At 41.9% G+C, this 27,631-nt stretch overlaps 1 protein-coding gene across 1 annotated transcript; it reads right to left on the bottom strand.

Annotated features, from left to right (window-relative positions):
- Window positions 1-1,227: 1,227 nt before the first annotated feature.
- On the bottom strand, window positions 1,228-25,150 carry insyn2ab (inhibitory synaptic factor 2Ab). The gene is made up of 5 exons (XM_069659077.1): window positions 25,065-25,150; window positions 16,632-17,802; window positions 12,363-12,434; window positions 1,800-2,241; window positions 1,228-1,657 (listed from the first exon to the last, which is right to left on the bottom strand). Exons 2-4 carry the CDS (start codon window positions 17,795-17,797, stop codon window positions 2,058-2,060), a joined length of 1,422 nt encoding a protein of 473 aa, XP_069515178.1. The 5' UTR covers window positions 17,798-17,802; window positions 25,065-25,150; the 3' UTR covers window positions 1,228-1,657; window positions 1,800-2,057.
- Between the last annotated feature and the right edge of the window lie 2,481 nt (window positions 25,151-27,631).

Here is a 27,631-nt window from a genome sequence, read left to right as displayed (position 1 = left end):
CAGCCGGTTCCTTAATGCTAATGCTAATATTAACTAGCAAGTAGCTAACGATAACTGTCGTTGGACTGTAGCTAAGGGGTTATCATATATGTTGTTTTAACTTGATAGAAGGGCTGTGTAATGATAATGATTTGTCAGATACCCTGATTACAAACTGGAACACAGCAGTGCTACATTATAGCAGCATTTGAGCTTCCCACGCAGACGTCAGAGGAAAATTGCCGCTACGGGAATGGTCGGTTACCGTGAGCTGTGCGTTTTAACCTTTTCTTTTCATCTTATATTCTTTTGTACTGATGATTAAACTTGAAACAGAACTCACTCGATCACCTTCAGTTGAAAATGTTTTAATAGTGATGTAGAAACAGTACAAAAATGCATAATATTGCACATTTTCACTAAATTGCACTTTCTCAAGGTACAGATCTTTGCATGGAAATCGGTGACCTGAATAATGTGATCTACTGTCTAACGATGGGAGGCCGGTATGAGTCTTCCTGACATTTCTTGAACATTTAACAGTACAATAACCTACATAAGAGCCACTGCTATAAAATTACTTCAAGTATTCAGCAAATACCTGCTTTGTAACAGCGTGCAAGTTCAGTATCATTGCTACATTATCATGTTTGTCCTTTATAATCTTTTCCTGCACTTGTCCAAAGCTGGTGGCTACAAGTCATCTCTGCTGTAAGATTGCTACCATTCTCCTTTAGCACTGTATATAGCCCTTCTACTCTTGCAAGTTCAGTGCACAGTTGTTTGTGTGGGTTGGTAGAAAGACAGATGTTTGGTGTTCTGTAATTTTCTTCTGAGAGAAAAAGAAGTAGTTGAATTTACAAGATGGATCTTTTAGTTAAACGACAAAGTAATCATTTCCGATGTTAGCTAACCGAACACGAAACAAATAGATTCAAGCGCTTTGCTGTGACACAAGGAGTGACTGAGAAGCAAAGCAAACTATTAATGGACTCCACGAGAAATGTCAAAATAGCCTTTACTTTTTGTTGGAAATTCAAAACCAAACATTGTATTATAGAAAATATTCTGCCTTAGAAGTAGTCAAAACATTATATAGGTTGTTAAAAAATCCGGCCTAACCCAGAGGACTTGTTCTCCATTTACAACAATTGTACCTGCTTCAAGAGGAGGCACCCATACACACATGTTTTAAATGTTCATTTCACAGTACTCTGCTAAAAATATGCAGATATATTCTAAAATATAGATTCTGAACATTGTGTGTCAGTGTAGCCAACAGAAAAGGACAGGATGGCCGAGGCATAGTTGGCTGGCTAGTTGTTCGCTTGCACAGTGAGCTAAATGGAGAGAGAGAGAGAGAGAGATAAAGGGACGGAGTTACAAAGAGAAGGAGGAGACGGGGGTTATTAACAAAGGCAGGCAGACATTCAGTCACACAGACAAACTGAGCAGGATGTTAACAGATAAGGAGGAAGGGGAGAGAATAGACGGGGTTATAAGAACAGTGCTGACACACTGCCGTGTACTGTGGTTCAGTCTTTTTACGCATGTTCCTCTCAAAAGTCAAATGTTTGTGCTTTGCCGCAGGTGGGGCTGATGTCCATTCAAAGATTATCGCTTCACTCATAAAAGGGCCCTCCACATGGCGCCTCCTCTTGTTGCCAAGCAATATGCTCTAAGGGGGGAAAAGACCAAAAGTGCATTGCATTGGAGGATGCGATAAAAACCACATAAATATAAAGTGAAAGGTGCATTTATCCAGTGTAAAAATCACCACATCCTTCTTTTAAAAATACAGAATGTACCCCAAAGCTCACCTCGTTTCTGCAGGTGTGTGTCGATCCTCTTCAGCAAACATGCCAGAAAATGTTTGACAGAATTTAAAATGTTTTTTTTTTGTGTCTGCTTTCCCCTCGTGCAGTCTCAACTCAGAACCCCGTATGATCCGGTTTCTGTCGCCATCCATTCTCTTATGTTGATTACTCCCTCTGAATACTCCTTTATCCATTTTTGGGGATAACGGGGTATTAATGCGCCCAACACAAATGGCCGTTTCCAAAGCCCTTTTGTTTAATTCAAAGGAACCAGAGTTTCCAGCGTGCATGCTTTTTGGACTCAGTCTTGGACTTGCGTTTGGGGGTGGATGTGAACACTTCATTGGAGTAAGGCAGAGCGGGGCATTGTCGGCTGTCCAGGGGGCAAAGTCTCTTCATCAGGGGCTGTAGCTTGTCCTCCTGCTGCTTGAAATCCAGCTCGACACTGTAAGACAAAAAATGGAGGAAGAATGTTACAATGATGAGATTATTCAGTTGAGTGTTGTGCCTAAAAGGAATTTCAGATTACTTAAAGTAGCAATTCGTCCCTGGAAAAAGCCACTGTCAGTCAAAGCTCAATGGAAGCAATAATATCTGAAATTGGCGCCATAGCTGTGGAGAAAGTTGTACAAACAGCTTGTGGTTTCGCCCATTCTTCATTCCTACAACACCCAGCGTGCATTGGGCCCCTCCCTCTGAAAGGAACGGCCCAGTAAGAGACGCTGGAGTGAAATACTACCGTTTTCCAGTCAAGGACATTAATTGCTTCAGGCAATGGGTCAGAGCGGTACAGAATCTGAAGTACGACGAGAATATACCGGTGGATCGTCTAAAAAATCTTCAGGTCTGCAGTCTACATTTCAAACCTGCCGATTTTGAACGAGACATGACACCGGAGGCGGGCGTCTAGATTGAGGAAGTGTAGTTTAGCGAGCTCTCTGGCCTCCGCCAGATGATGCGTTTTACGTAGTCTGGCGGAGGTTTTTCAGGGCCCATTAGAGAAGCGGATAGCGTCCTCCAAAGTCACAGAGCGAAATTGCATTTTTCTTTCTACCATAATGCCATTAGCTCCCCATAATAGCAAGATAGGACTGAGGTTGAAAATCGGCGAACCGGCCCTTTAAAAACATCATCCGCATCAATCTGAGCCTTTTTAGAGTTGTGTCTTTTGCGTGGCCTTAACATTTATGACTCAGTCTCTGCCTTATTTTTTATGTTAACAGACCACTGATGTCCAGATGGAGGCTGGGAGGAAGGCACAGGATTCAAATGCACCGACAGACACCCTGGCAGCACATATCTCTCGCGGCACATTTCAGAGACTCCTCCGCGTAATAGAGTTCCTTTGCATCATCTCTGTATTTATTTCTCTCCCATGCAGTCAAAGGGCTTTTCCTGCATAGATTATATTCGTCTCCAAAAAAAAAAAAGAGCCAGGATGTGGGTTGCTCCTGACATCAGACTACCACATAACGCCAGTATAATCCCAGGCTGGTCATCGTCTGATTTTGTCCCGGCACCGTAGTTGAACTCTCTCTCCGATTAAATCTCTCAGGCCCGGGAGAAATGTGGGGCTTAATCCCATCCAAATGAAACCATCGAGAGGCCAAACAGACCCTGATTAACTGCCTGTATTCAAGCAAGGGATAAATGCATTATTATAAACCATCTCCCTTCACTTTATTACTATTGATTTGCAGTGCGCTGTTAATGTATTTATTCCTGGGGCGGTTCGATAAATTTTGAGAGCATCACAGAGGAAATAAAGGAGAATGAATCATCTGCTATTTGCCTGCCAAAGTGACGCTCCTCAACAAACCGTACCTGATAATGAAACCTTCTGTTGCCTTTTGGTTTTCGGGCGGTTTTTATTCATCCTCATGAATTTTTTTTTTTCCCACAGCAAGATTACTTAACACAGAATTTAAAAAAAGCACAGAGAACGCTACGTCTTACAATCCTCATCCCTGCCATTCAAAGTCAAGAGGATTAAAAGGTAGAAGGGAGAACCGACGCTGCCAAAAAGAAGCGACATCTGACATGTCAAGGTCAAACACGCCGGTCCTCTCCACAAATAGACGTTGAGATACAAAGCTCGGCCTGATAGTGAAGCCGCTTTGATGGGCAGTGTAATTAGTTCGCTGAAGGATATGCTATACTCAAAGTGACATAATGAATCCTGGGAACTGTCCTCACCCTTAAGATAAGTGTCAGTTAAGAACAGAGCTCTATTAAAGCCTTCAGGGCAGAAACAGGATGGAGGGCTGGATAGTAGTTTGGCAGGCCGGGGCTCCCGATGAATCAATGTTAGATTAAATGAAGAGCAAGTCAGAAATGCACAGGAGCGTGGGTTTAAGGCTTCTGGAAACAATCATGTTTGATGTATAAAGTGAGTTCAGGCACGTTTTATCAGAAGAAACCCTCCTGTTGCACACCGCTTTGCACATTCTTCTGTCTCTAAATAGGCACTTTTTTTCCCTCTCACTTCTTTGAATGCCTGACAATAAGGAGCTCATTTTTTTTTTAGCAAAGACAGAAGCCTTTATCTTGACAGAACTGCTGTTTCTTGCAGTACGTGAAGCACTTGTTTAACATCTCTTATTCATATCATCCATTGTTTCATTTCCTCCCTCTTTTATCTCTATTTGTATCTTTCGTTTAATGTTGAAATACGTTCGCGCTCGTACAACTGCTGCTGAAAAAATGTTGACTTGACAGAAAACGGCGAGCAGAATCCGGTGCAACACAGAATAGCCTCAGCAATTATTAAGCAATTAATCACTTGGCAGATCACAGCAATTACTGTACGCTGTGGACAAACGCCTCGGTGGGACGCCAGAGGCGGCGATGTACGATGCGGGTGGCAACTGGGCAGCAGGTGCTTGAGCAAACAAAAGCTCTATATCTAAGATCATCTCTGCACACAAACAGATTGAAGCCGCTGGAGACGGGGAGGCTTTTCTAGGGCATTCAGCAGAGCAGATTAATCACCTCTTTAGCTATGCAGTGTGAGTAGCTGTTGCTGTGATCAGTGGCGAGCCGTTTGTTTGTCTGCGGTCGTGGTGCGCCGAACGCCATTCAATGATTGTAGCTCCTGGGAGGGATTCTGCTGCCGTGAGATGTCTCTTTAGCACCGCATACTCGATTCTTTCCACCGTGCATACCTGCTCGCTACTTGTCATTGTTCCATCTGCCGTGAATTTCCCTTTTGGCCATTCACAGTTCAAGATCTGCGCTTGACAAGATGAGTGGTTCAGGCCCAGAATAGTGTAACATCTTTCAGAACTACATGAGGGAGCACAGTAGATTAAATCACCAGAGAGTGACACTTATTTCCTCCACTGACAGGAAGCAGTTGAAGCGGAAACTCCCCACAGGTTATGTAAATCAGATGCAGAAATTCTTCCCCTGTCATGTATATCTGTTATAAAAGCCATTACACGACTTTCTGCTCCACAGACACACCGAGAAAAACCCAATCTCATTAATGAGAACAAAATAAAATAGGCAATCGTGACAATCGTTCACCAAAACAACCACAGCTCCGCCATCCCAGTGTGGGACACAAGCGCTAATTAGCTGCTCGCGTCTCATCATATTGCCTTGCAGTTGTCTTTCCCTGAACTTAACTGTTTTTTCAAAGTCATTGTTTGTTCCAAATTGGAAACACTCCTTGTAGTCTTTGATTAAAATTCTGGCTCTAATTCAACACAGCATGACAGGAATAAACTCCTCTCATGCTTTGATCTGAGCATGTTTTTAACTGGGCTACCTGCTGTACCCTAGGTGGACTCAGTGGTAGGCCACATATACAGTGATTTACAAATAATGCTTTCATCTTCATTTGCTCTACACGAGGTAGATAAGCATTGAAGAGAATGAGCAAGAGCAGAAGACGATTGATTGTTTTGGTGAGCTAAGAAGGTTGGTTCTGTTAAATAATAAAAACTACAATAGTGATATTGATAAAAAATGACCAGTATACCCCTTGGCATTTCATTCATTGAAGGGTTATAAAGTCAGAAAAACTCTCTGAGCTAGCCAAATTGCTAACTCAGTTAGCTAAGATGCAGCATAGCTTAAAAGCGACAATAGGTTCTTTAATTTCTTTCAGGATAAAGAAAGAGCTTTATGAAAAGCTATGCTTGTTTTGCATTCTCAGTGCTGTGATAACCATAAATCCATCCATTTTCTTCTGCTTGTCCGGGGTTGGGTTGCGATGGCAGCAGACTAAGCAAGGTAGCCCAGATGTCCCTCTTCCTAGCAACATTTTCCAGCTCCTCCTGGGGAACCCTGAGGCATTCCCAGGCCAGGTTGGATATACAATCCCTCCGGCGGGCTCTGGGTCTAACCTGGGGTCTCCTCCCAGTTGGACGTAGTCGGAAAACCTCCATAAGGACGGGCCCATAATATTTCAATTCATACTAAAGCAAGCGGGACGAGCTAATCGTTCCCATGTATGTTATGTGACTCATAGTTGAAGCACTTCTGCTGCTTGACTAGGCTTGTAATTCTCCTTAAGTCATCATTCATAAGATGTATACCACCCAAATGTCTGGCTCTTTGTACAAGCTTGTGAACAAAAAAAACAAGGTAGAAGTTAACGACTACCAAGGTGCGGTTCGGCAAAAAACATCGTCACCTAGCTTAAAGTTCTGTTGTGTACGAAGCTAACAACAAGCGGAAGGTAAAGATAACGCTATTTAGAACACTAAAAACACAACCTGCTGTGGTTTGGATTAATAAACATTTAAATTCTAGTTACATTTTGGTTAAATTACTTATTTAATCATAACCAGGGGCAATAAACAGTAATTAAAATATCAGTTTACACATCAGTTAATTCGTAGTCCCTGGGCAGGGACTTCAGCAACAATGATGGTGGCCTTTGTTCTAACCTGTAAAGATGAAGCGTTTTGAATTCTGTACCACTTTTAATGGCATATTCTTAACGTCAGTGGTGACTAAGGCTCATGGGAATTGTAGTGTTTAGAGTTAGCCGTACCAAGTTACAGACAAAGCGTGATTTCTTAAAAACTGATTACGGATGCCTTTAGTATGCGTACAGGATTGTTAAATCACAGAGGAGAGGCCCATTTGCTATGCTTTGTAATATTTTAGATTATTTAATAATAAAAATTGAAATGAAAATACAGAATAGGGAAATTTAAGATTCCCCTCACTTTGCAAGTTGACCCTTTGACCTTTCTTTGATTGGGGTTGAAGCAGAATTCTCACAGATGGTTCCCTAAAACAAGTCTAACAATGTGGATGAACCAAAAACGGCTTGAAGCCAGACTCCATTAGAGGTATGTATGAAGGTGATAATATGGATGAACCCTTTAAAGAATCCCTCTCTCCTCGTACGTGATGGACAGCATCAATATAGTTATTCCCCTAATTTATTGCCCATACATCCGGCCCCTTTCTTCCTCTCTTCTATTTGTTACAGTGATGTATGAGATGCTGCAGTATACAGGGGGTGGGTGGAGACAGTCAGGGGAGAGCTGAAGTCTGGATAAGACCCATAGATTGACTACCTTAGCTCAGCAGCTGCCTGAGTCCTGAATTTATCGGACACACCGGAGAGGCTGGACTGCTCTGAAATTAAGGGCTACATCTCTGGGGCTGCTAATCTTGGTTACAGCTGCAACATGCAGTTGTTGTCTATCTTTGAAGGGTAATTGGTCTTCCGTTCCCTCCTTGCTTTTATTTGCTCGCTTTAATTTGCTTCACTGTACTCGTGGCCTCCTCATCAAGGTGTCGCACAGAGCGGTTTGTCTGGCAAGGTGATTACTGCTGCCCTGTCAACAGTTTAACTCACTGGATTAACAGACTATTATAACAACAGGGATGCTTGCGGTGGGATCATACAGCAGTCTGAGTAGCGAGTTTAATATGACAGTAAAAGTGTATCAGAAAAAGAGAGCAGACTTAAACAATCATGTTTTTCCCTCTTAAAAACGTTATTGAGCCTTTGAGGGTTTGTGCAGTTGGGTTTTTCCGAAAAGTATTAAACAGCACTTCCTGATTTTAAGATATTTAGTACAATTGCTTTGGCAGAGATAAATAGGACTCTGATAGATTTCAACCTTGCTTGCCAAATACAGCTCTGCTCTATTCAAAGACTGTAAAGAACCAGTTGGATGAACTGAAATAAACGGCTTTTTAATGATACAGAGCGCAGACGAAATGATTATCTTCCACATTATTAGTACTCTGCAGAGTGCATCTTTTTATTAGCATACCACATGCTCCGGTTTAGTTACAATAGACTGAAAGCATTTCTTTTGCCATCAGAAATTCCTCAGAGTTTGCTAATTAAGCCAAGCTGCTTCCCTGACATACAGATTTGGCAGAATTTGTCTTATCAAGACAGTCGGCTTCTTGCTTCAGTCAGACAAATTATGTTGCTGTTACATCTATGATGTTAGATGAAACAAAAATATACTCCATTGCCCCCATTTATCTGCAGTGAGACATAATTTAACAATAGCGCTAATCAAAATCGCATGAGAGATAAAACCCTACACAGACTCGTGTAACCATTTATTTACATAGTTCTATATATTCTCACCCACTCCCGCACTAAGTTATAGTAATGGCTAAACCTATGAAAAGAAATCAATGGCAAGGCCTGTTTGATCAATAAGGACACAAGTGGACACGCTGAAGTATTCTGGCTATAACATAGAGAACACCTTATTGTGCTGTACACAAATAAGAGAGGATGAAGACACTAAAAAATGAATGCTGTTCTAGAGTCTTGCCTCGTATGTTTTGTAAGATAACTTGTGATCTAAAGATTCACATAATCTATGATCATCATAATCTTGTGCTGTAAAAATAATCATTTATTTCCTGGCACTGAAAACTGGTCTTTCCCACGCTAAATTCCCAGGGTTGATACTGTAGGTGTGTTGCGGGCTAATGTTTTTTTTTTAGACTATTCAGCTTCACAAAAAAATATAAACCATTCAATCTTGTTGCCTCTAATAGACACTGCACGACTTCCAGGTAGGGCTCATTAAGTTCATTAATGTAAATTACTTCTCTAGCTGGAGAATAAAGGTTCTGGTCTTTGTCTACAATCTAATCTGAGCATTGCCACATGACCTTCTTTTCTACTTGCTTGTATTCTTTAATTGAAAGAAAATACATTTAAATCAGAGTGATTGTTATTTTAAGACAGGCAGTAAAACAAAGTGAATTCATACTTTTTTCACAAGTTGTTTTGTAAGATAAATAGTGACCTTGGCAATATTCTTTACAGAATTAAAAGAAAACTTTGTAATGTTTCAAATTTGTACCTCAAAATCTAAATCCATATTAAATATTAGCTCCAGATCCTTAGCTAGAGATGTAATGCTCAGATAATCACGGGCAAGAATGTCTAAACCAAAACCTGTATTACTGGTAACATTTTTGAAGCACCCAATAACCTATTTAAGAATAATATTTCCAAGATTGTCCTCACATTATTTTGGGTTACATAGAGCACTGTGTCATCAGTGTAGCAATGCAAAAAGGCACTATGTTTATAGATAAGGCTTATTATGGTAGCAATTACTAACAGAATAGAATGGGGCCCGAAACAGAACCTTGTGGCACACCGCAAGAAAAAGGGCAACAAAGGAGTATTCTATTGATCTATTGAATTATTAGGACAATTCCAAGGAGTGTTAGCTCAACTCTACTAAATGCAGCAATAAGAACAAGAAGTTTGCTAGTTTGTAGAAAGCTATATTTTGCCTTAGTTCCTTTCTCATCTCCGATTTTATGGCTCAGTGAAGTCCTTGAGGCCGTGATAGAAAATAAAGCATTTGGAAAATTGATGCTGGGAAGACCATTATTATGGAGATAGTAATAGTTTTTGATCCGGACAACTTGACAAGATTTGGTCAAGTTGGAGCAAAGAAAATGGAAGAGGGCGGTAATTTGTCTAGGAGACAGGAGCCATTCTTCTTTAATCACAAACCATGATTACTTCCGTAGTTGTGGCAGGGACAGCTGGGTGAAGGATTATTGGAGGTTAAACTCAATCTGTTTTAATAACATCATTTAGCACAGCGGTAGTCTTTCCAGATTGGTAGGCCGTCAGGATTTGGAGGATCTTTTTAGGTTAGGTAAAACAACAGGTCATCCTTAAAGCCATTGCCTGACATCTGTCAATGCCTCTGAGTGCAGAATCAGATTAAGGTCCAATAATTTGGTGTTGCTGAGATCTGGTATGTTTGATTTCCCTGACTAAGGACTTTTTCTAGTTCTTCAATGGTGATCTTATTCTCTGGTGGCAACTCAGGCTCATTTCTGCAGCTGCTCTCTGTTTTGAAACGGTGTGGAGGAGTGAGAGCTGCTGTCACTCTATAGCATCATGTCTCAGTTGTCCTGCTGTGTTTTTGGAGAGATATCGATGGAGGACATACTTTTGTTTCTGTTCTCGCTTCTACCTGGAAATACAGCAGACCGAAGCCCCTGTTCAGCACAACTTGAAAAGTAACCGGCAGCTCATGTCTGGTTCGGTTGTGTTTTTATTAACCAGTTTTTCTTGATAAGCGTGCTGCTCAAAAAGTCATAAAAATGTATCCCATCATCCATTGCACATGATGCTTTGAACATGATGAGTCAATTGGCCTCATTCAAGAACATTTTCGTGTTTACCTGGAAGCTTCCTTGTACGAGTGCTTCAAAGTGCATTGTAATAAAAATCACCTGATCATGAGAAGCTCCACTTTGATCATTCTGCAGAATGGAGGAGCTTTAACACAACAGCAATGGCATTAGGAGACCAAGAAATAAGAAAGTATAGCTCTAGCTGTCAACAGTCTATCATCTTAGCAGCATTGACAGAAGTAAAGAATGGTTTGACATGAAATTAGATGCCAAAAATGTCTTCTTACATAACAACGAAGTCCATGACTAAGATTGGAGCCGGGTCAAGCGGATGCGACAAGGAGATGAAGAAGAGAATACAATTCCTAATTGTTGTTGTCAGGTGTACAAGAGGAGGTTTCATATTCGGATTAAGGAATTAAAATTTCTACGTCAAACCAATTTTATCGCCCTGTGGATAAATTCATGTACATGACTCATGTGAACGGCCTGGTCGACTTTGGGAATCTAAGAAAACCAACCATCACAAACACAGCTGAATGCTGCACTCGTACGTGCCACTCAAGCAAATCTGTTTGTACAAGAGGCCCAGTGATTTTTCATCCCCCTTGTATCTGATAGGAAATGTAGATCCTGCTTTTTCATTTTCCACAATGGTCTTACACCACAATCTAGGTCAGCTTGACACAATGCACTTGTCAAGGGAGGAGAGGGAGAGGCCTCTTGAAATGTTATATAAAGCAAAAATCCTGAAAAACTGTGTCCTTGTCCTGGACATGTTTTTCAGGCCACTTTCCTGCTCCTTTGCAGTAAAAAATGTTCACAGAAATGTGTCCAACTGAAACCTTTCATCAAAAGCAACATTCCTAATTACCTTTCTGTTAAAAGACCTTTTTTTTATTACAGTGCTGCTATTGTTTAAAAAGAGGAGCGCTGAAGAAGGTCCCTTTACTACAGCACGCTTTCACATTCAGAGAGGACAGAAATTGACATTTATAATCTATGAATTTGTGCTTTTTAAGCCTCTTTCACTCTACCCACATGGAAACAACTGAAGTCCCACTGTACAAGGTGTATATTCTGGGCTTGAGAGTATTTTCCAAACAGCTGCCTTTTAGAGAACAAGGTAACAAGGGGGTTCAGCAGCAGAGGCCTTTTGGATTGAAGTGACAAATGACACAAGGTTACAGCTTGAGTGGATTTCCCACCTGCTTCTCAGCCGTTTTTCAGCTCAGCCCATACGAGAACACTTACGCCACATAAAAACCAGTGTGTCTTAAAGAGAGGCACATCAATGCTGAGTTAATCCACTTTTTCTTTTCGAAGAAATCCAACTGCTTAATTGCTTTTTAAAACATCCCAAGGCCGTTGAAAATTAACCGGCTAGCTTACGCGGGGCACATTAGCAGAAATGGTGATTAATGTGCGTTGTCCTTATGTGTATAAATAAAGCATGAAATGATGAAACTCCAGGTCCTCGTGCACTCTGTGACACGGTCAGCTCTATTTCCTATCATATCTAATTCACCTCCCTCCGCTGTGTGTTATTACTTATTCATGAGAGGGAGGCTGTGCATCCCCCAGAAACCCTTGCAAATGATACAGGAGGTATTATTTATTCCTCCATCCATTGTAAAAAAAAGAACATGCTATAGTGCACCACCCTATATATTGTATACAGTACTGCTGGAAGCTGCACATTTGTATCTCTTGGATATTCTTCTCACGTCCCTTTAGCTTGTTTTATTACAACTCTTTTCTGGTTTCTCTTTACTGCTGCACACAAAATCTTTTGTTTTGTGGCTTTATCCAACATTATTATTTTATTTAGCCGTCTTACTTGAGTCTGTATAATGCAGCAACCCCCTCCTATAAGCGTCCCAGAACAAAACAATCAGACAGAAAACAGCATTTAAAGCAGCATTAATGACACCGGCTGTGTAAAGGGCCCACCTGTAAATGATGCACGCGCTGTTTCGACACGTGTCGCAGTTCGCCGTGTCTTGCCCCGTTCGGTAGGAGAGCCTGAGAACAGAGAGATGAAAAGATACATGTAAGCTTCATACTTTAACACCTGTGGGCATCAGCTATCAGCCACATTTGTTCAGCTCTTCTCTTTTTTTTTACCCCACGTTGTTTATTCCCCACAGTTTGAAAATGCAGCAGGAACTCTGATCCTGCAGTTCTCTCAGATTTGGTTAATAAAGTGTGCAGACTTGCTGACTTTACGTAATAGGATTACTTCGCTTTGCCGCGACTTAGTTTAAAATATGATCTGCGTCTCTATTCTATAGGCAATGGGAAGTAAGTAGCAGCTAAATGCTGCATGAGTCATGTGTAATGGAAAATCAATGCCTTTACATTATGCCCTGCGCTGTACATCTCTTTATATTTCTCATTCGACTCAATTTGCTGCAAACACAATGAGCATCAAGGCTAAAAGAAAAAAGCAAAACAAGACAAATTGCAGCTTCTCTGTTTATATCATAGGTACACAGCCACAAGGGTCTGTCGTCTTTAAAAGAGTTGTGATTTGTTATGTTGGAAACCTCGCCAAAGAAGATACTAAAGCGGCCTCTTGGGGCCAAACAGAGGCTTATGTGTACATATGTCAAAGAGGACACCTTAATTAAACACCGCCTTTTGCTGGATGTAAAACTCTGGTGTTGCAGTTCTTCATGCGTTTTTCCTGATTCAGCTTACATAAACATGCAGGTTTGCGTTTTGTTATGCAGGCTATATGTCCCTGCATGCAGTAGCAGACTGCAGCAGTACGGGGATGATGATGATGATGGGAGGGGCCGTGTTAAAGGCACACATGTAATTGCTTGCTGTCACGGTAGCCCCCTCGCCCTGTTCCATGACATGTGCAGGGCTCTGACCTCAACTGTTGCCGGTGACATGAGAGGTGACCTCATGGGCGGGGGGGGGGGGGGGGAAAGAACAGCCTCCGTGCGGATCGAAAATGCTGATGGGAGCTCAAGGTCGGCGAGTTCATCCATCCTGCCCGCTTCTCAAATGAAGTCTCTTTGAACAGCTGTGAGCAAGGACGGTAACTCACTGCACAGACAAGGTCTGCGCTAGTGCTGTGCTGCTGCCTGGCTTTTCATGTGCAACCTTTAAAAAGCCTCGCTCTAATAATCAAAGCGTATTAACCTAAATTTATAATCACTGAATGTACTGAATGTTTTTCCCATACAGGGTGAAATGTTCCTGACCCGATATAAGGGCATTGTTTTAAAGCACAGAACGTGACACGATTTCGTCTTCAAGGGGTTTAAACATTTCAAATAGACGTTCTCTCAGCTAAATGTTTGTTGGCAGAGACTCAGCGCTGTGTTGTTTGCCCACGTCAGCTGTCCTGGGATATGTCCTGCCCTCGTCATTCCCGTTTCACTGTCCACACCCCCCTCCTGCCTACGTGACCATTGCTCTGCCTGCCTGAGCACTGCATGATATTGTGTATTATTTATTGATGACCTGTGAACTACAGCTACAGTCAGATCCTCCTATGTAATACACATGTTTTGTATATCGACACAGCAGAGATCTGCACGCATCATCTTGTAAGTAACATTATATGATACAGTGCCATGACGACCATGCATACATATTTGTATATTATGATGTTCTGGAAGATGACCTAGGGTTAAAATGCAACACAGTATGGACTGTTGTTATATATGAAGTCAAGCAAAAGCCTCATATTCTGAGTGAGATTGCAAACAGTTGTCTGGCTTTACTATTACAATCACACACACTAAGGTTTCAGATATATTAATTAAGACATAACGTTACAATGTTGGATGTCCACACTAAACGTGGGTGAAGTTTCAAATCTGTAGGTAAAAGTATGTTGGAGTAATCCCCAGGCTTCTCAGCTCAGTCTGCAGGCTGCTGTGCCAGGTTTCACACAGTTTTTTCTACACGCTGCACTTTGTGACGTCACAAAGTATGAGCCTGTAGGGGCGGGGTTTATTAAAGGGACAGAGCTGACTGAGTCGTTTCAGGTAGAGGCTGAATGAGGGGCTGCACAGAGCACCAGTGAGAGAATAATGCTAAGCTACTCCACAGGTATCACACAGTGAAATATGAAGCTTGAAGTTAGCATAATATCCCCCCTTTAAAAGAAGTTAAGCTTGTAGTTTCTCTTTGCAGGATGTTATTGACCAGTAATTTACATGCAGTGTGACTTCGTCAAACTTAAGCTGACAAACACATGCATTATTTTTGAGTTCCTGTTGGACTTTTTCCTTTTTGTCACGTTTGAATTGGACACATAAGGAAAAAGAAAAGAAAAAGAAAGAAGTTTGTATAATGTGTAATAATGTTATTTACAGTGTAAACAGTGCAGTGAAGATAACTCCCATGAATAAAACGCCTTCCTACAAACATCGTGCCTGTACCCTGGCTGCACCAATAGCTCGGAAATCATGTATTTATTCCCAGTGTGAACAGGGAGGCTTTTAGCTGCTCCTTGATTGTATCAAAGTGTGGTTTTAAAGAAGGCTATCTGACTACCCAGGCTTTCGTAAAAAGGGATGAGCATTAGGGAACATACTATAGAAAGCAGGCTTTGCATCCTTTATCGGCACCTCTCTAATAATGCAGATGGAACACAACAGAATGGAGGCACTATAGCCGCCTCAGTGTTGTAGAGATGAAAGGCAAAGTGTTATGAGGCTGCACTAATTGGGCCTTTAAAACAAAGTTCCACCGAGCCACACGAGGGTGCCTTGTTCTCTACTGGATATGGACTTAAACACAATTTGCTTTGAGTGGCTGTGGGTTTTAGAGATGGAGTGTACGGAGTCTTACAATTGCACTGCTGAAAGAGTCTGACTCTAGACACGGCTTATGGACTTAAAAAAGCTTGCTGATACTTTTCCTTTTTTTAAGAGGTACATATGTTAAGGCACACGGTCCTGTATTCAAATTACACAACCAGTACTCACATGTATTGCAGCATGTGTTTGAAATGCCCAGTTAGACTTTAGTGGGAGATTATCGTATCAGAGCACTAATATAATTCTTAATCATAGTAGCACCATGACTTTTTCTCCAACACCAGTTTATATAGCTCAAAAAATATGGATGCATGGGTTGCTCTGTAATTTGAAACATGGTTTGCCAAGGTTTTCATTCATTTAGCTGGCACCAAAGTTTATATGGATATTCATGGTTTCCAGAGGACGGACACTTTTGACTTTTTTGATCCCCTGATATTTGTTCAAACTTCTTTGGTGTAAACTATCTTGGTTTTATTAAAATGTCTAAAAAAAATATTGGATGGAAATCTGTGAAATTTGGTACAAACCTTCATTTTATACAGAGGAGGAGCAAAAAAACATTAAACCACTGACCTTTCATCTAGCTCCGTCATGATGTCTACATTTTTGTTTGCCCAATACTTCCGATTATGTCCGATTATATGCTAAGCTAATGGCATTAAAATCAGCCTCAGATTTGCTTCGCTTTGGTGATACTAAGAAGATGTTAGCTAGCTAAGACGCTAAAAGAAGATGGTAAACATTACAGCTGCTAAACATTAACAAGCTAGCAGTTTAATTGCGGGCATGCTAGCATAAACAGTGCGTCGCTGTGCTTAAGTTGAGAGTCTTGTTTAAGGATAGATCCATGGGTTTAGTAGATAAGGCCATCTTTGTAATTGTTCATAACATCACTGCTCTTACCAAGCATGTTGCTAAATGTGGAAAAAAAAGGGATTTTGCTAAAAAGAAATTGGACGAGACAGAAAACAAATTCCTGCATGCTTAAAAGAAACTTGTAGGTTATAGCCAAAGTTATGTTTTAGAGAAACCAAAGGTAGAACAAGTAATAAAAAACGGCACAGTAATAGTTAAAAGGCCAACTTCCTGGTTTAAATTTCATTCCCTGCTCCCTGTATTTGTGTGAATGCAGTTTTGAAGCTTAATTCTCAACATCTTTTTTATCTTTTGGTTTTAATTTTAGATGGAGCAGATGAAAAATATGGCTGAATTGTTGGCTTGTGTTCAACCAGTTTGTAAGGCATTTCTTGGCACTGAACTCTGTTGTGCTGATGTTGCCATGTTCCCAGATCTTAGCAATTACTTTGGATGGTACAGCATTGTCATGGCCAATAGAAATTATGAGGACACCAAAAATAGGATTCAAACAATGTATTATGTATGCGTTGGTTGCCTGTCTAAAGGTCAGCACTGTAAGGCCCACTGTACTCACCCTTCTCTATGTGCTTCACCTTTCTCCAGCTCCTGTATAACTCCTAGTAGGACCTTGATGGTCTCCTGGCTCGAGTTTATAAGGGTCTCCATGGCCTGTAGCTGTGCTTTGATATCCTTGTCTCCAGATAAGGGCATTATCTGCTGGCTGCTCCCCATGCCTGGGGCTACTGTGTCTCTTGGAGGAAAGCCCTCGTCCCCCCCAACTGTTTGCTGGAGTTTAGAGGAGGCTGACACATGCCTTGTCCGACATTGCCCTTGTGACTGTGCAGAACATTTGGCACTATGTGGAAGTGTCTGTGACTGCTGTTCGCTTAGCTGCGTACCCTTTTTCCGTTTGCAGCTCACAGACGGGCTTCCTAACGAATCCACCTGCGTCAAAGAGTTCCACGCAATGGGGCCCGAGCCCTTTGACTTGTCCTGTGAAAACTCTGAGTTAGCCAGCTGGCGCTTTGAGGAAGTGCCAGCATCCATGTCTTCTTTTGGTAATCCTTTGTGTTTGGTACGTGTCCCACAAACCTGGTACTCCGGTTCTCTTTTGGAAGGAGGGCTGCATGGATGGCACTCTTCCGAGAAATGCGAGGAGTCTGGACAAGAGGGTCCATCCACACAGTTGGCACTGGAAAGCAAATCCTCTGTATCACTGCTGTCATCAGTGTGGTGGAGCAGTGCTTTTGTCTGCCCCACAATCTTTCCCTTGTACTTTGAGGACTCCCCAAGAGATTGTCCGTCCTCTCCTCCTGCCTTTATATCACTCAAAAACCCATTGTTTTGTCCTTTGTAATCTTCCACCAAAGCAGTATGTTTAAAAGTATGTCCCTTTTTCCTCTCAAAAGGAAAAGTCTTGTATCTCTTAGTGAGGTCCGGCGAGGTCTGGACGCCGGTACTCTTGGTGACGTTGGGAATAGAGCGTCTGGCAGGCATGGTCATGTATTTTCGGTGTGTCACTTTACAGGATATGGATCTGGAGCGTCTGCCCCGAAACTCATTCTGAGCGTCGCAGATATCCTTAAAACGCACTTGTAAGGCCTTGTTTCTCTTCTTCACCTGCTGCTTGCCGGATTCTTGTCCAGACTGTGCGTCAAGGCTGTGTGATTGGCCTGTGTCTGAATCTGAATCATCCGAGTTTGAGAGAATAACGCATTTGGTGTCCTCTTTGCTCACCATATTTCCTGAAAAAGGTAAAAGAGAAAGAAATCAGAGTTTGTGTGTTAGTCTGTTATCTAGTGGGAAAGAATTTTATCAATAAGCACTCCAGTAATTTACTACAGAAGATGATCTGATTCTCCCACCCCATCTGGGACGATATTTTCACATTCTGCTAACACATTATAAGCCTCTATTAAGGTCCAAATCTGTGATCCCAAATCCAAAATTGAAAGTACACAGTCCTGAAAACCACAACACAACAAAGATAAAAATAATCATTTTATCTTCAAGTCAAACTCTCCCATTGTGTTTGTGAACATTTTTCTCTGGTCGCACAAATTATTGATTGGGATGTTTCAGAAGTGTTTTTCCTTGTTCTGTGCTCTTAATGATATCCTCAGCTTGGTGTAGCATTGGAACACAGGGCCCTCTGGCACAATAAAGCTACCTTTAACGTGAATTTTATATAACCTGGACTCTTACTCTTCTATTTTTTCCGGACAAATCATATTTTGTTCATTAGTTTATCGGTACAGATGGCTCCCCGTACTACATTACTGATGAGCCTTGTCCAGCAGGGCTATGGAGAAGCAACCAGTCAGAGTGGCAAATGAGAGCAGTAATTCAAAATACTTATGATTTAGCAGGAACAAACCATTGCACCATGGTTGTAGAATTAATCTAAAACTGAATTCCTTTAAGCTGCAAGAATAATTAGCTTACATCTACCGTTCATGGTACATATCACAGAGTTTTGGATTATGTGGTGGGACGTTTCTCGTGAGGAAACAACCACACGACTTGAAATCAAAGAACCACATAATAGGAATACAGATTTTTTTGTGCAAATGATTCAACTTCAGGAGTTAAGAGTCTTAATCTTTCTAACTTCTCTCTTGAACTTCTTCCTTCTAAGCTGTTTCCTTACTTCCAGAACCAGGCGGCGCCTGAAATAGCTCCTCCAACGTATGGTCACCGCTCTACGCCTCGCCCACTTTTTTCTGCCAGGGTTTCTCCTTGCTCATTTCTCTGCCAACATTTTGCAAGTTATGTAAATTAGTTTTCTATAAGCAAGCCCTGCCCTGAGTTTGATCACTTTTCTCAGGACACCATTTGTGCTACAAGCCTTGCTGCTGCTTTTAATATTCAGAGACTATTCCCTTTATCAGCTGTCACCTCTAGCTAGAAGCACAGATTTACTTTTAGATGTTAGTGTCATTATTGATACAATTTTTGATCACCGCTTGATCACGTAATGTTGCTTTGTTACAGAGATGCTTGACAATACTTGCCAAGGCAGTTGGCTGTTCTCCCAAAGGTGTGAATGTGAATGATAGGTGGAATGATGACACTTTTATGTTACTGATTAATGTAGTGTTGAAATAGCAAGTCTAATGTTGAGTATTATGGTGTTCAATTGGTTGGGTTGCTGATTGACGTCATCTTGGAGGGGTTTCCTATTGGACCACTGCAAACTCAGGGTAGCTTCAGTGATTTACTCTCTACTGCTGCCTTGCTCACAGCTCATTAATTTAGCTACATGGGTAGGTCCCTTGTAGCACACATTTACATTTGGTCCACACAGATCATATTCAGCCGTACATCAGGGAAACATTCCAACTCAAGCAAATGGGTTTATGTGACGGCTCGCTTTACCGTTCTTCATATCATAATTACATCTGAACTGCTGAGCTCCCGTTCTCTGCTCAGCACTGATAGACTCAGTCACACTCATTGCCAACCTTAAGCTTACTGTATGAACACCCACTTATGGTCCTTATCAGTGCTACACAACATTTCATAAGATATATTTTGGAACATTCTGTGTGTTTTGGTTGCTGGACAGTGTTTTCCCCGCAATGGTTGGAGGTGTTTTGCTGTGGCTGTTAGGTGGTTGGTGGTTTACCAATAAGTAGAAGGTGTTTACTGTTTAATATATTCCCCTTGTGGTCTCAGGCCCCTAGCAGAGAAGATGGACCATACATACGAGAGTCTACATAATAGCTGGTGCTCCTCCACCTGTAGACTCTGAGTCCCTTAAGGGGAATTTATTATCATCACTCCCCAATCTCTGCTGAGCTGAGCGGACTGACGAGGTCAGAGCAAAGACAACAAATATAAACCCTGTTTACTCTGGAATCACATCATAAATTTGTTCCAGGTGAGCCGGCAGACTGATATGACCTTAAACTTTAAATGTGTCAAAAATGGTGTGAAATCACCGAAACACAGCAGTTAACGAGAAAAAGTTTTCACTGTAGAGAAGAAAGTTTAATGTTAAAGGTATTTTTCATCAATTGTTTTAGCCTGTGGTTTACAATTCATGGGTTATTGCAATAGTTGGAGATGAACCAGTACCATTGTTTCCTTTCGGATAACGATTTCAATTCCTTAGGCTTAACAAAAATGGCCGCTGTATACCACTAACCATGTATGGATGGTACACGAGCTCAGCGATAGCTCAGAGAGTGAATGACAGAGAACTTTTTTGAATCATGTACTTTGACAGCCAGTCACAACTGGGAAAAAACATGAATACATAAATCTAGGAATAAATAAGCATCGCAATGTCCTGGATTATTTGCGTGAAGCTGCTTTATTCAGTGTTTTTACCGGTTTTAATTAGCGGGTAAGTCTGTTTTGGAGAGGGAAAGACCTCTGCGGTTAATACTGCTCTCGTTACAAACCTTAAAAACGACACACTGTAAAGGAATCCTGATCTAAAGACCGGTAGATCGCTACATACAAGCTAAGCTAACGTTAGCAGCAGCTAGGCTTTCAGCCCCTCTGATCTGGCACGTTTGCTGAAGCGTCAGAGAAACGTTGATTTGAAATATTTAACTGTTTACTTGAGTGAAGCTCACGTTGCATTCTCTGCTAGCACTAGCACTAGCCTACTACTACTATCCTAGCTGTTTGTTGTTGTCACGAGATAAATGATCCAGTTCTTCTTTGCTTCTCTAAAACAGTATCTATCAGTGGCAGCCATATTACCTCCACAGTGGCAGTACAGCGCTGCTTGCTGGGTAGGCTACTGTTTTTAGTGGTATCGGAGGTATTTTCCAAATCTGGTATCGGCATGGAAACAACTCTAGCAGTACTTTAGTCATAGACTAAGACAAGAATTGCTTTGACGCATTCCAAGCAAACCTTTTATACGCAAATAATTTCTAGAATATCAACAAAATTACTTGTAGTGTTTGTAAATGTAGCGCTATGCTTAGCTAGCATTTATCAATAGCCCAGCTCAATGAAGCACTCTCAAACTGATGATACAGCAATCTTTTAGACATATTTCTCCTGTAGTTAGTAACATGTTTTTATGGTTAATTCATCTTTGTCAATGTCATAATTATTATTATCATTATTACAAAGTTCCAGTGGTAGCGTTTGATTGATTATGTAATAAATCACAAACTCCTCTGATCACAGAAAGGAACTAAAAATGACTACAACAAAGTAAGGCCGGTTCATAGGCGGTCCCCATGCAGAGTTTGAAATTAAGGTCCATATGATCAAATGAGAAATATTGCATTTTCCGTCTCATCCGCGATGAAACAAATTTCATAGCTGGTGCATGAAATATATCACGCAGCACAAGGAAATGAAATGATGTCTGATACGGTTGAAAGGAAACATCAGAAAGAGCTGGTTAATCATTTTCATATGACAAGACACCACACGATAAATAAACTCCAATGAATCATTTATTAGAACACAAAAGCGAGCTATTCATGGTGTCGCAGCTTCCCTGAAAGTAATCATGTTTTATCAGCCGGAGACATTGTAAATCCATCAATGTAATTGTTCTAGTGGGGAAATTTAGACTGAGGAGACATTTCCTTACTGTCACTTTCAGTGCTCCCGAGAAATTTGTAATAGGAAAAGCATGGCTAGATGAGATTAATGTTAATTTCTGATCTGCATATGATCTACATCTGCAGTGTATGGTGACGTCATCATTAAATGCGTAATAAGGGAGAAAGAGTACACTCTTTTTAATGATGCACACTGTCTTGTGGGCCTTTTTACACATCTCTATGTGTGTATGAGGGTCATCTTGGTGTGTGTATTGGCATTAGTGTGTGTACACCTTGCTGACACCTGAAAGAGAGGCTTCTGCCAGCCTCTAAAAGAGCGTGTGCACGAACACAACAGCCGACAAGCTCTGATAATAAAAATCATGAGGTTGTATTTTTCAGGAGTCCTGTTGGATTCACCTTGCAGACTGTCCGCTGTTAGTTACCTCACCCTCGGCCCAAACTGTTGATAAAACTGAATATATTTACAGGCAGCTGTGTTTCATCCCGCATCCTATTAATGCTTGGAGAAAAAAAAACAAGAAAAACAAAACTGCATGCCAACAGCTTCTGGTGTCACTTCAGTCACTGCACTGCATTCGGTGCCAGATGAGGGGGAAAAAAACCCAAGCAACTAGCTCAATCTCATTATACGCAAACAATATGCTGTGCTGTGTCATGAATTTACACACAGTTGTTTAAGAATTTGGAGCAGCAGAATTTTATTGGGGGGCTGGTATTTGTTCTGAAACATAGCTTAGTATGCACTTTGATTTAGCGCAAGTTGTTTGTCGGAAGCGGCTCGGCGGATAAAAAAGAATTTGTTCCAGGCTGATTCACACGGGATCATACTATTTCACACTCAGAAGTAGCAATCTCACACCACTGAAAAGGTAATCACATCTGCAGGAAGTCTCCTCAATGCGCGTGCAATTTCTTATAGCAGCCATGTAAGGCATGTAAAGCAGCTAAACGGTAATTCACACAAAGGGGAGGCAAGAAAAGCTCTTCAATGACTTGTTGGAAGTCGGGGAGCGAGAGCGAGTGTGATGCGACACACGGATAGATTCAGATAGTTGAGCGAGAATCTCCTTCGCCTCGTCGTCGTCTTCCTCCTCTTCCTTCTCTACTCAAAGCGAGCTATATCTCTGCTAATGACCTGAGGTCCTTCCCTGATTTGGCCTCAGCTATCCAAAGGATTATGAATAATGCATTGACTCTAAAATTGCAAAAGTAATCCTCTGAAATCTCCTTATGTACCCTGGCAGACCACGTTGTCTGTTCCAATTGCCCTTCAGTTCTTCACGCTAAAATGCTGCGTGCATGAGGAAAAAAAAAAACACTGTTAGCTACAGTATCATGATTGATTTATTACGACCACAATGTTGTGGAAATGTGCCTGTTTGTAAAGAATGTTTATGGGGGGTGGTTGGATCTATTTTTCCAGTGCGATAGCGGCTCTACAACACTGCTGACTCATGATTTATGCACCTCGCATAGCAGAGGGAGAGAGACGGCTCTGCTCGGATCGCCTTACATCCTTGTCAGCTCGCGTCAACGCCATAATTACTGAAGTGCATCTGCAGGATATTTACATAGGATAACACTGTCTAGCCACTCTCATTAATGGTTAAGTAATGTTATTATGGCGTCCTCCCACTCCTCAAACACAGTTATCTCCTCTGCACCATCAATACAAACTGACTGCACGATAAACATGGGATGCTGTTCAATACAAGCTCATTATTTTGGTAATATGTGCTTAAACAAGCGTGTAGTACAAGGTGAAGATGCACAGGCTGATGCTGCATGTGCTCATCATCCCTTATGTAGTCTAATGCATTGTTAATGTGCATTGTACCCTCCTTTTTTTTTGTTGCCATAATTGGTGCAAGTGTGCATGTAAAAGCACGATGTAAAGTGCGAGATATCACCGCCTTTTTCCAATGAGAGTTTGTGTGCGTTAAAAGCAATTTGCATTCCTATAGTACAGTATAGCATCAGCCCCTACACACTCGCTCCCTACACCATCACCCCCTTCGTCCTGCATCAACTCTAAGCCCCCCTTTTCACCACTTTTATATTGTCTTTTCTTCAATTTTTGAAAACAATCCCAGGCATTTCTGACTCACACACACACACACCACCTCATTCCAGCTGTCGTCCACAGCTATCTGTATCCATCCGAGGCTGCCGGCTACACCTGTGAAAGTTTGCTTTATGACATTGGCTTAAAAGATTTATCACAGAGCTGCACTTCCTGTTATGTGGAATAGTTTGAGGTTTTTAAAAAGCTCCCATCCCCTGTATCTCCTCCACGAGAGCAGTGGCTGTGAAATGGATCTTTGGGATGAGTAAGTTTGGAGAGGCTGATATGCAGAAGGGCAGTTTTTCTCTTTCTAATCACATGCTGTCCTGCGAGTGTGCGTCTTTTTCCTTTTTTTTTGTATCAAATAATGGAGGAGACAGGCTCAGCCTTCAACACTTTCCAGATTACATCTATAGTGCATCACCCTGATGAGTTCATTGATTAATAAGGGGTTGGGCTACTGGCATACATGTGTACTCTGGTTTTTACTGATGATTAACCGGGGTGTAATGTAGGAGATGATATATAAGTGAAAAAGATGCTGAGATGGACAAGCTGAAGCGTGTTTGGCACCTTAGAGCTGTGCCCTGTGTGTGTGTGTTTCCTGTAAATTCAGAGAGTCAAGGAATGACGTGTGGAAAATAGAGGGACAGAGAGAGAGAGAGGAGGGGGAGAGAGAGAGCAGATATAAGTGCAGCTCCTCTGTGTGATGCAGTACTCCAGAGCTTCCCATATCACACATGTCATTAGTCATGATAAGTCCGAAAATCCGCCGTTCGTCAAATTCAGCGTCGAGGAGCGCATCACTCACTCGCATACGAATTCGTCATATAGTCTACGCCACTTAATGCGCGAGGTGTTTTCCAATAAATTCCCATGATTCCGACAGCACAATATGCGAGGGCCCATTAGTGATCGCTCATCAATATTCCTCACTGTTAAACCCAGACAATTCACAAGTACAGCAATCTTTAAAATAAAGAAATAAATAAAGAAATCAGCCCTCTGCCTCATCAGATAAACCCTGCATGTCTGTCACAGCCTGCAAAGGCACGCATTATGATCAAGAGTATAAATCAAAGTCAAATTACATCACGATTCATCTTTTCTTTTTAAACTGCAAAGAAAAACCTTTGACGTGTTCTCCTGATTAGTCATTAAACCTTTCATTGCTTGGATGCAGAGATGCCCCCTCCCTGATTTATCTTATGCATGCAGGGATCATACACATGCATGCATCACTACCCAAAGACTTTTAACAGTATCTCATCATAATTAATGCATCTTTCTTCGTTCAATTAAGGCTTTAGAGCTCAGAGGAGACGGATCTCGCACTCTTTCTGCGTTACCTGTGTGCAACTCCAAAGAAAAAAAAGACGTGGAGCATACTTCTTACCTTGAGAAACAGATCAGAGGTGCAAAGGACAAGAAAGCGCAGATCCCCTGTAGAGCCGGTGTTCATCCATGTATTCAGCGGGCGCCAGGGGACCGTCCAGCCGCTGGAGCAGCTCTCGCAGGCTGCGGGAGGACAGAGTGAGAGGCAGCCGGTGCAGTGACAGCTGGAGGAGTTGTGACACATCCGGCAAAGATTCAGGTTATCGGGATGGGGGGAAAAAAGGAGAAAGACATTGCCTCATAACCTCATAAGGTCCTCACTGATACCCCCCCTCCTGCTTTGTCCCCCCCTTTTCTCCCTCATACACCTCATTCAAAGCATTACTGACACTCATTCGCTCTCGTCCCCGCACTCACCGGGAATAGGCACTCACACATGCAGGGGAGATCTCCATCTCGCGGTGCTGCTGCTGTTGCTGCAATCCCTGTGCATTCGTGATTGAGTGTATGTGTGTATGTGTGTGTAAGAGAGAGGCAGGGAGAGGGTGGGCTGGTGGGTGGATGGGTGGGTGGATATGGCAAAGGGAGGAAGGATGAGGAGGAGGAAAGGGAGAGGGAGGAGGAGGAGGAGTGAGGGGTAGTACGCAAGCTGCTGGGGAAAGTCCAGAGTCGCTGAGCTGCATCATCGGAGAAAGAAGACCCCCTTAACTTGTCCTCCACGGGCTGGCGTGCTGTGTTGACACCGAGCTGTTATATAATCTGAAGGGCTTCTGGAGACGGCAGAGAGGGGGAGCTGTGCAATAATAATGCATTGTGCTTTTAATTGGATGTCTCCTACCCCCCGTTACTTTCATACATCTCGCACATTGTTTATGAGAGGTGATGAAGGGGGCTGAATGGAGCGAAGGAAAGGAGAAGTGGTGTGTGGCTGCACAAAGGGGAGGGGGGGGGGGGGAGAGGAGGCGAAAGAGCCAACAGGGCAGCAGTTTTAATGAGAATCTGAGACGGGAGTGAAAATGAAATGACGATAGGGAGTAATGCAGACAGTGAGAGAGAGAGGAGAGAGGAATGTACTTCACTGGAAAACGGCGGTATTGATTTTGGGAACGTCTTAAGTTTCTTTGATTTTTCTAAATTACTTAGAAGTTCATGGCTGAATGATGTTTAAAGTCCTGTTATTACGGGGAACTGATATCATTCAAATGAAAGCCACAGTGTGAGATGAAGGATTTTTTTAAGGGGGAAATTGCTTAAAAATCACATGTAAGAACCTAGTAATCAATCAGAATCAATCACAACCCACTGCATGCGACCAATTCGCCTATACTCACGTCCGCACAGCCTCGCCGGTCACTCATCGGGGAGAATTGAGGAGTCTTTTCAATCAAACCAACACGCCACAAGGTTAATTTACTAAATAACAGATCACAGTTTTCTTTAAATGCATGATGATGACATAATGAGGGAGCAAAGCTGTTAGAAAGTGGCGCCACTTGCCTGTTACCCATTGCTAGATGTCCCAGCATGCTTTGAGAAGCGGATCGGCCACTTGCAGTTCAGAAAGAGTGGGGGCGAATTTTCAGCCATGTGAGTTTGTGTTCACTGGGTTGACAAACTTGACATGCAAACAAGTTTTTTATGTGAAAATGCATAAAGAAAGCTTTTATTTATTTATTTAGGTCTGTCAGTTTATTGAGATACTAGCTGAGCTTTAACCAACATTCTTTAGTTTAAATCTTTGCTCTTCTATGAATGCTGTTATTTTTCTTAGAAATAAGCAACATAGACTCTACCAATGTTTTTTCTACAAAAACCTATGCCACTAGAATAATTTGAAGTTGTTGGCATACACACACCACAAAGGGGGCTTTGAGCTAAGATTGTTTGCAGTTAAACATGAACTTTTTTCCCCCCACAAAGCAAGAAAGTAGTGTGAAATAGGAGTTCCCCTGAAATTCAGTATTGAACATTTGTTGGTTAAATCCCAACTGACCTCTACTGTTTTTGGCTGGTGAAGAAAATCTGCATTCAACAAATAAGTTATTCTCAGGAGTTGAACCTGAAATCTAAGCCAAAGTTGTCCTCCACCTCCACCATTGATATCCTGTCAACAGGCTGTATATTCCTTATTTGGCATAAACCGTGTATGTGTATATCTCAGTACTTGCACTTAAAAACAAGTAGAATATGTCAAGAAGTAACTGTAAGAGAGCTGGCAATAAATTGAGTAAAATTTGAGGCGGCTGTGGCTCAGAGGTGGAGTGGGTCATCCCCTTTTTGGAAGGTTGGCGGTTCGATTCCCGGCTCCTGCAGTCTACATGTCAAAGTGTCCTTGTGCAAGACGCTGAACCCTAAACTGCTCCTAAAGGTGTAGCCATCAGTGTGTGAATGTGTGTGTGTGAGATTAGTGTGTGCGGGTGAATGGGACAAGTAGTGTAAAAGCGCTCTGAGTGGATGTAAGAGTAGAAAAGTGCTATATAAATGCAGTCCATTTATACCATTTACTTATACTTTCTGCAGAAGTCATACCGAGTTTCATTGTTTTGCACTCTTCATAAACTTGCGCTGGAAATTGAAGCCTGTGATGGACAAATTATTGCCATTGTACCCTTAATCCAAGAGCCGCTT

Source organism: Semicossyphus pulcher, unplaced genomic scaffold, assembly GCF_022749685.1.
Source record: "Semicossyphus pulcher isolate SPU_LCO1_2020_fin unplaced genomic scaffold, fSemPul1.0.p SCAF_12, whole genome shotgun sequence".
NCBI lineage: Eukaryota > Metazoa > Chordata > Actinopteri > Labriformes > Labridae > Semicossyphus > Semicossyphus pulcher.
The sequence above is the reverse complement of the archived record's forward strand: the minus strand, read 5'-3'. Positions and strand labels throughout refer to the sequence as shown.

Excerpts from the sequence above, each read along its gene's own strand:
- insyn2ab (XM_069659077.1), bottom strand. The coding sequence starts at position 17,797 with ATGGTGAGCAAAGAGGACACCAAATGCGTTATTCTCTCAAACTCGGAT. Across the intron at positions 12,435-16,631 it reads GGTGAAGCACATAGAGAAGG|GCTCTCCTACCGAACGGGGC; the intron begins GTGAGTACAGTG and ends CTCTGTTCTCAG. Across the intron at positions 2,242-12,362 it reads AGCGCGTGCATCATTTACAG|TGTCGAGCTGGATTTCAAGC; the intron begins GTGGGCCCTTTA and ends TTTGTCTTACAG.